The 9,425-nt window shown below is 41.2% G+C and overlaps 1 protein-coding gene across 1 annotated transcript; it reads right to left on the bottom strand.

Annotated features, from left to right (window-relative positions):
• Positions 1-3,263: 3,263 nt before the first annotated feature.
• adra2a (adrenoceptor alpha 2A) lies at positions 3,264-6,019 on the bottom strand. The gene is made up of 2 exons (XM_026170340.2): positions 5,745-6,019; positions 3,264-5,581 (listed from the first exon to the last, which is right to left on the bottom strand). Exon 2 carries the CDS (start codon positions 5,370-5,372, stop codon positions 4,086-4,088), a length of 1,287 nt encoding a protein of 428 aa, XP_026026125.1. The 5' UTR covers positions 5,373-5,581; positions 5,745-6,019; the 3' UTR covers positions 3,264-4,085.
• Between the last annotated feature and the right edge of the window lie 3,406 nt (positions 6,020-9,425).

Genomic DNA, 9,425 nt, shown 5'->3' with positions numbered 1-9,425 from the left:
TTCTCTCTTTCCTCAAAGAGGAGCTGACAGCCGGCTAAGACTGCTAGAAAATATGATCCTTCTCTAGTCGTTTGTTCGTGGTGTAAATCGTAGTTAAGATGACAAGTACAGGCCTCCTGTGAAATCGCAAAAAGGAAAGCAGGCAAATCAAAGTAGGAGGAGAAAAAAAACACAGTGAGTCATCAGTAACACTGTGAATAATCATGTATATTAAAGCCACCTCAAATAGGCGGATGTCACTCTGAAAAAAAGCTGTACAGGTTGTAGTACGTGGGTGCCTCAGCCAACATTCGCTGTCATCATGACCTTTTCACCCCGGCCACCTACAGCATATGTGCACAACACACAGACACACCCATCCTCCCACGGCCACTTATAAGCACTCATCTCAAAACAAAGCAGCCAAGTAAAATGCAACTTTATCCCCACATGCATCCTCCATCTATCACTGATTATTTGTCCTGTAGGATTTTCGAAGCATACTGACATTTTGTTCCTGTCATTTTCAGTGGTAGCTGCACTGAACCACGCTTTGCCTTTAGAGACGGATGTGCACTCTAACCTGATGATCCATGCCCTGATTCCCAGAGGCTAAATGTTTGTGTGTGTCTATGTCTGTGTGTGTGTATGTGTGTAGAGGGTCTGCTGACTTCGACAGCTGGCTTCCTCCAATAGGCAGTCAGCGAGTACATCCGCCTAATGATATCACTACTGCTTGTTGATGTGAAAGGTGCAGCGGGAGAGACAGAGAGGAACATGAGGACGAGACGAGGTAAACACACAACACATATATATTAGTTAGTATCCATTCACAAACCCCTGTGACCTGCTGTGCAATATTTCAGCTCTGTCTCAAAGGAAGAGGATATCACGACGACACATACATTTAAATCAGCTATAATTGATATAGCACTAATCTATAAAGTGACAATACGAAAGCACTGCAATCTGCTCAGCGCCAAAAAGCAGATGGATACTGTAACTAGTGATATTTCTCTCAGGAGTTAGCTAGAATCCAAAAACAGAGCAAAAACGACAGTAAATATTGGATTATGTTCATCAGCTGTTCCGCAACCCAGCTTCAGTTGAATCATGTTCCTGTCACACAGCTGCCGTTTGCATAAATAAGCAACTAAAAGGGTTGCCATATCAATTTACAGGGCAATATGTTGGTTTTGTTTTGACCTTCCCACTTATTAATGTCAGTAATTCCCAGTTTAGAAATTTAATTAATGTTTATGTTAAGCAAAATGACTTTAGTTACACAGGATTGTGTATCTATTAATATTAGCTCATACCAGCATGCTGGTCACACCACATCAGTGTATATATACTGTATATATGTTACTATAGCAGTGTGCACACTGTCCATATACACCAGCAACAGTATGCAGTATTTATAAAAATCAATATTATGGTAATTATAAGAAGAAGCAAAAAAAAATAGCATGGTTCAGTTCAATTTAATTCAATTTTATTTATATAGGGCCAAATCACAATAATAGGTGCTTTATACTGCAAGGTAGAGACTCAACAATACAATATAGAGAAAACCCCAACAATCAAACAACCCCCTATGAGTAAGGACTTGGAGATAGTGGGAAGGAAAAACTCACTTTTGACAGGAAGAAACCAGAACCAGGCACAGGGAGGGGCGGCCATCTGCTGGGACTAGTTGGGGCCGAGAGGAGGAATGAGATGGTAAATTTTTTAGATCTAACCAGGAACTCTGTCAATGTACTGTAAAGTTCTGTGAATATGAGTATTTCATTATGAAATACTTCAAAAAGTAAGTAGTGATACTTTTGTAAGGATACAAAACATCTAAACTTCCTAAATAAGTTCAGTTTAGTTTTAACTTGATGTTTAATCTTATGAGTTGGCTACTCTTTCTTGACAATGGATATTTCACAACAAATATCAATGTGTATCTTTCTGTTATGAGAATTCTCCAGCAAAAACATATGAAGAGCTTATGTTCTCAACCTGCAACCTCACAGGAAGTAGAAGGACTTAAATCAGGCTCTGGGGAATCAATGAAAAACTCTCTGTTCTGGGTATTGTAAAAAAGTAACAACAAACATGTTGATTTAGGTCATAGTTTGTGACTGGCATTAATTAGGACACAGCACTGCAAGAGAATTTATTACAAATAGACTGACAGCAAAAGCTTGGCTTTCCTGTCCATTTCTAAACAAGTGACCAGAATTTGAGAAGACTTGACTTTGATGTATTAGTTCTGTAACCTTTATTGACACCCATCTCTCTGGTAAAGTTTTCTTTTCTTTTCTACAACATAACAAAATCTCCCAGAAAATTTCTCCCCACATTTAAAATGAGCATGGAGTATCAGCACGACTGCAAACATGTCTGTCCAGTGGGAGCTCACCCCCTGTGTTTATATGTGCTGCAAATACACTTGCACATTCTCACACACATGCACTGCCTTTTTCTCACAGACTCACCACACTTATACATGTTGTAAACGTGCAGAGAAACACTCCCCCGGCTAAATATAAGTGTACATCAGGCTGTGTTGGATAAGGTGGATACACAGTTAGAAAAACTCCCAAAAGACCATTTAGCTTTCTGAGGACTGTGCTGCTCAACTGCCTTCCTGACAGTCAAAAGGAATCCATTTACATACTCCTCCTCTGCGGGGAAAAGCTATGCTCTCTGTTTTCGATGCACAGATTATAGTTACTCAATTGTTTTTTTTTTCACCTGCTCTTCGAAGTCTGATGGAGGGAAGACAGTGAAAAGACAGAGAGAGAGCAAAAGAGAGATGAACCAGTCAATCAGGATCTGGTTTGACAGGCTGCGTGTCTTTATTTAATGACGCATACTGTGGTAGCACAAGACAGCAAATGAACCGTTACTTCTTATCATCCAAAACGAACTCTGAAATCTAAAGCTCCACAAGACAGACTTGGGATGGGAAAAAAAGATTAGAAGGGTAATTTAATTTGACATCTTCCCAAAAAGAAAAAAGTCGAGCATCTTATCACAATCTTTGTTAATTCAAAGCGCAAAAGAACATTTGCACATGTTCTGTTCAGGCTCATTAAGAGCTAAGCTCTTTGTTAATCTCTTGCAAAGGTCAGATTCAACAGACCTGCGTATTTGCACTTTTCTGTTGGAGTATCCAATTCACTGTACAAGAAGGTTTTCACACCCTTGCACGGGTGGCACGTAGGACCGCTTTATTTTCTCCTTTGGGAACTCTTTAACCTGTGATCATTTTCTGAGAACAAATTCAGACGTTTTCTTTTGTTCGTGCTGCCTTTGTGCCATTTTATTACACGCCTCTAGTGTGGTTTGTGTGAAGTAAACACACAGTAACATACTGTAAATTATAACATGTCATCACCAGTCTGAAGTTTTATATGGCTCCTTGAGACTGCTTCAGGAAATGGCCTTTATTTACTCTTTAAAAGGGTCTGCATTTTTTCCCACACCGCCATCATCATCATCATTATCTTAACCGTCATCGTCATCAACATCATATCATAAAAAAATGCAGAATACTGTATCCATAACAACAAAAATAGAGACAAATATTCAGACAGATCATTTTGTACAATACACGTTCATAAAATACAATACATATCATGGACTTCACTGTGTTTGTTTCTTTTATAAAAATACAAAGAGCAGTTACAATAAAACATGTTCTCGCTGTGGTGTTCGGTACTTTAAGCCTCTTTTTTGTGTGAACTTGGTCAATGTTGAGGCTGTGGGTGGCAGACGTTTCGAAAAGATGCTGCAAGACATGAGAGAAGTTAGCCTTCAGTTCTTTCTGTTGTATTTCATAGAATGTTTCTTAACCCAAACAACAATCTTTCTGAAATCTTACCAAATATTTGTGTTGCTCAAACCTAGAAAAGCATAAAAGAAAACGAGATTTTCTGCCAGAAAGTTCTAAAGGCAAACTTTTCCCACTAGTGCACAGGAAGCTCATCCTGGCAAAGCTTTTCCAAGCAGTAACACCTAGAGCAAACTGGTGATCCATGCACAAAGATCAATGTCTTTTACAATTTATGTACAGGATGGCAAAAAAGAATATATGTACAAGATCAAGTCCATCATACATATCTCCTAGTGTCCCTCCTGCACAGAATCTTTTTGAATGACCTCCGGAAGTCGTTGTTGAAGATGGTGTAAATGATGGGGTTCAGTGCACTGTTGCAATAGCCGAACCAGAAGAAAAACTTGAACAGTTTTTCAGGGACACAGCAGGACAGACACAGTGTCTTCAGCATGTATGTAAAGAAAAAGGGAAACCAGCAGATCACAAATGCTCCAATGACCACTGCCAGGACGAAAGTGAAGCGTTTCTCTCGGTTCTGACGGCCTTTCCAGCGGCTGCCTTTGGTGCTCGGCTCGCGCTTTCTGACATCATCTTCCCCTGGTTTGATTTGACTCAGTCTGGGTTTCCCCTTGGTCGATTTTTTTTTAATTGAGCATGGATTGTGCATATGATGATCAGAGGAGGATGAGTCCTCAATGTCCACCCCGTTGGCCTCACCTTTCTCATCCTCTGCACCATCGCCTCGTTTCACTTCCTCCTTCAGTTTGATGACCTGTTCGCCATTCAGCTTGTCGTGATCCTCATCATCCCCCATGCCGTTCTGCTTCTGGTTGGAAGCAGCGACGGTGGCAGCCTTTGGCAGATCCTTTCGCTTTCTGTCTCCGGGTGGTGCTCGTGTCCTCTTTTTGGCAATCTGGTAGATCCGAATATAGACCAGAACCATGATGATGCAAGGGAGGAAGAAAGACCCGATGCAGGAGGAGATGACATACCATTTCTCATCATTGATCCTACACGAAGGTTTAGTAACATTAGTAAAACTGTTATTATTGTTATAATCATTTTCAGTATTCTTGTCTTTCTTCATGGTGATTAGAGGTGGGAAGGATATAACTGCTGCAATAACCCACACAATGAAGATGATGCATTTGATGCGACGCGGTGTCCTTTTCAGGTTGTACTCGATGGCCTGGGTGATGGACCAGTAGCGGTCTAAGCTGATAGCACAAAGGTGGGCAATGGAGGCAGTGCAGAAGAGAACATCAAGTGCAAGATAGATCTCACACCACACTCCACCGAAGTACCAGTATCCCATGAGCTCATTGGCCAAGGAGAAAGGCATCACAAGGGTAGCCACTAAAATGTCTGCTGATGCCAGAGACACCAAGAATAAGTTCTGGGGAGCCCGCAGGGCCCGGCTTGTAAACACAGCTATGACCACCAGGACATTACCAAACACTATCAACAGGATCATGATCGCCACCAGCACTGTGAGTGGCAGGGCAATCTGGAGGGTGTAAACTTTCATGTCTGTCTGGTTGGTCTCCATAGCACACTCCATTGGAGCAGGTTGACCCACTGCCTATCTGAGTTCACCTGAGGTTAACAAATATCATCCACCAGGAAGGACAGAGCTTGTAGCTCACAGCAGGGATGAGGAAAGGAAGCAAATGAATCACTCCTCTGGGGCTTTCCTCAGCTTTTTCTCTTTCATTGTGCACTGCCTCCTCCAAGAATTAGCCCTTATTATTTATAAGGCTGACAGTTCATCTGCAAATATGAGGCAACACAAAGAAACAAACATCAGATCCTTCAGTGCTAACAATTCTGTTCTCGCTTAACTATGACATGACTTATGTACTAATTTCACCTGTCTGAGACATTAGGGAGTAACACTGAGAAAAGAGCGTAAAAAAGAGCGGAGCAGCCTTACCTGAGATGAAGGGCAGTGGCACAACGTGTCCAGTGCATGAGAGGCACAGGCATTAAAAAACTGTCAGTGGGTAACTTCTTCAGGCAGACCGTTTGAAAGAAAAGAGGCTCCATGAGGCAGATGAAGCGTTTCCTCTGCGTCTCCTCTCTCTCTCCTCACACAATGATCTCTGTGCTGCATCTAGTTGTGCTCAGTAGCGGACCTAATAGAGCGCTAATCACGTTATCCCGGGCGCTGCCGTGCTTCTGTCTGCGTGTGGAGTTTCTCTCCTCAGTGTTAACCAGTGCGCCACTCCCTCTCTTTATATTCCGCACGCTGCAAAAAGTGTCCCCATCACCGGGCCACTGTGCTTCCGCGGAGTGTCAACACTGGCGTTTTGCCATGCCATGTTTATCTGGCAACATATCGCACACAAAATACGGTCGCAAGCTTAGTGCAACGGGGAGGCGGAGATGGAAAAGAAAAGAAATGAAAAGAAAAGAAAACTTGTGCAACTTCTGAACGAAATAACAGGTATATCTGGATCATGCGATGTTGTTACATTTTTGTTTAATTTAATTTGTTCCCCTTCAAGAATTACTGCTCCAGGTGTTTGACATGACGCCTCGTGATCCTGATTTTTAAAACGAAAAAACAGCCAGAGTAAATAGATACTAAAGGCAGAATTACTGCAAGAGAAAGAACGCTTTTTTGTGGCAAAGTTATGGAGGTTTTAATTCAGGTCACTGAGTAAGAAGCCACATTTTGCAGTTCAAAAACAGACTATTGAAAGCGTAAAGTACAGGCCGTGTTGGGACAGATATTTTTTGCAGTGCAGCTGCTAGACTCTGTTGCTAAGCAGCTGCCATGGACACACCATGTGGATATCAGAGAAGCATTTTATTACCCACCAAACCTAATTTATTTGGCCACCTTTCACACTCCATGTAGAACACACAAGGGAGTCCCCAAACTTTTTCGAGAGCGGACCTCCGACTGACTCACAGACCTGTTTGCCTGAAGGATACATATAACAAAGTGGCCAATGGTAGCAGAGGCTCAGGCAGATGTAGAGTATTAGCTCTGTATTCCCAACAGAATCTAAAAAAAATACAACCTGTTCTATAAGGAGTCCTCTCTGTGTGTGTGTTTCTCTGTGGCCACTTATTGAAGCAAATTCAGTGATTAGCAGAACTTTTTTTTTATTGGCACAGACGATCTTATCAGTATCTCGTGATATAAACAGATTGCTGCCAAGTAATATTTTTCTTCAAACATGCAGGTGGTTTTCTTCTTCAGTGTAATCTCATGGTGGCTGCTGACTTATAGGGCATTAAAAGTGGATAATGAGGATAAAGCTAAAAATTAAATTAAAATGGTTCAAATTAAATAAATATCAAACATATTTTTGCCTTTCTATTTATTTTCTAATGTGTCCTGTGTGACTGTCTTGCCATGTAATGAGAATCGAAAGCTGTTTCTTGTGAAAAAGTTGTATAGTGGGACATGTATCACAATACAAGCCTATTAGGAGTCACTGTGCAATCCACTTTGCAAGACAAATCCTGCAAAGTGATAAAAAGTTACCCAGTGACCTGAAATAAACCTGCCCAAATATTCCTTTTCAGCATTCTGACATCATGACAAACCTTATCTCTCAACCTCCTAATTAACAGTCACTCCGAGTCACACCCAAACACGCAGAAATTTGACTATAACTATGAATAGAAACCCTTTGTCTCTTTACATGTCATGAACTCTGTTCAGTAGTTCACCTGATGTTTGAATTCAAATATTTAACTTCACCTGATGCTTGCATTACTCTGCCCAGTCCAGTTTACTTAGACTATATTTACCTGTCATATGATGCATTGCGTCCATAGACTAAGGATGTGCCAGGTAATCACACAACAGCTGCAACAATTTAACACTAAAAACATATTTATCAGTATGAAAAAAGGATAAAGACTGGATCTTTACTGAACTTTAAAATAAACCAACAGTGCGCCGAAGCCGGAAAATGTTTTTCATAAATCTAAGACAGCAAGGGAACATTTAAAAAGAGAGTAATAAAGAGTCAGTTTTAAGTATTACTTAAGTCAACTAGAAAGTAGTTATTTTCCTAAATCTGACACATACAGTGTGGGCAGTATTCCTCTGACATTAGATCAAAAATCTCACAAGACTTCGCAAACCCCACAAATGCTAATCCCCTCTTTTTATGTATACAATTTATAGCTGGAGAAGCCTGCGCTTTTGTTTGGTTTGGACACTTTTAGCATTTCTTTAGATTTCATCCACTGGGGGATTCATTATGGTCCAAACTCCCAGACTCTTCTCAGAAAGTCTTTCTTACCACAGAAACTGTGCTGAATGCATTGTTTGTGTTCCACTAAAAAAAATCGCTCCAGCAGGGTGACTCGAAGGAGGGAAATCTCGAAGAGAGGACACAGAGTACGCTGCTTATCATCAGTGTGTGCCGGGCGCGCTCAGAATGCAGGAGTCAGCAGACACACTGAAAAAAGTGTTGTGATAATCTTGACTTCAGTTGTGCTCGTCTCTCACAAACAAACTAAAGCTGCAACAGTTAATGGCGACTTCAGTGGGTTTAACACCCTGTTGGTGTCTATGCTGTGGAGCGGCTAAAACTACAGCTCTAATTATGAACCAACCATATTTTAGTTTGTAATTTTAGCTAATAATACACTGATTTTTACAGTCACGTGCTTACATGTAGTGTCAAATTTTCTGATGTTTTTTCCGGGGATCTTTTATTTTCTATTCACCGTTAATTTGATGATTTGGATCACGGAAACAGAAGTGTGTCTTTGACCCTGTTCACTCCAAAGCAGGAGCAACAAGATGTGGAAGAGAAAATTGACATGATTTTAGTCAGAAACATGTAACCCAATAGCTTAATGGATTATTAGAAATTTTGGTTGCTCTGTGAGTGTCTTCTGTTGAAGCCATAAACCACAAACTATCCGATAAATGTGCGGAAAGCTTTTAACGGGAAGTCAGTGAATATTCAAAGTGCCCACCTGCGAATCGCTGCTCACAGGCAGGACCCACAAAAAAGCCTGACAATCCAACTCTTATCTGTCCTGGCTGGTGAAATGATAGCAGCCGTACAGGGAACTGGCTGACTGTTTTTGGGTAAACATTGTCTCGTGGCGCCGGTTGATGCATGAGGGCGCGCACAAAGCGCAAGGATACAGTGACACCTGTCGTCTCCAGCAAGAGCCTCCCAGCTTCGGGAACCAGCTCCGTGGGAAAAAAGATATTTATGGACAACACAGACGATGAGGAAGTGGAGGAGGTCAATGAGCTCAGTGTTTTTTCCCCCAAGTTTATGATTTCCTTTGCTAAAGACAGATATGTGGGAGACAGCACTCTCCCACAGTACATACTTGAGCGTAACTAGACGAGACGATGAACTCGGTTGATCGGGTTGATTTTCAGATGGTGTTGGTAGCTCCATGGTGACATCATGTGAGTATTATTATAGATTTATTTAAAAAGATGAAATGAAGACAAGAAAAAAGAAGAAAACCCCGTTTCGAGCTTAAGTTAGAAAACAATTTCATCTCCCCAGCAGGGGGCGGTGTTGCACTGGACTGATGACACCGATACAGCTTCAGGCCGTTAGAGAGACTGTGATTACTTAAAAAAAACAAACAAACAAACAAACATTGTGTAAAA

This window comes from Astatotilapia calliptera, chromosome 6 (assembly GCF_964374335.1).
Source record: "Astatotilapia calliptera chromosome 6, fAstCal68.1, whole genome shotgun sequence".
In the NCBI taxonomy this organism is placed as follows: Eukaryota; Metazoa; Chordata; class Actinopteri; order Cichliformes; family Cichlidae; genus Astatotilapia; species Astatotilapia calliptera.
The sequence above is the reverse complement of the archived record's forward strand: the minus strand, read 5'-3'. Positions and strand labels throughout refer to the sequence as shown.

What these genes read in the sequence shown, in the direction of transcription:
- adra2a (XM_026170340.2), bottom strand. Translation starts at nt 5,372, where the DNA reads ATGGAGTGTGCTATGGAGACCAACCAGACAGACATGAAAGTTTACACC.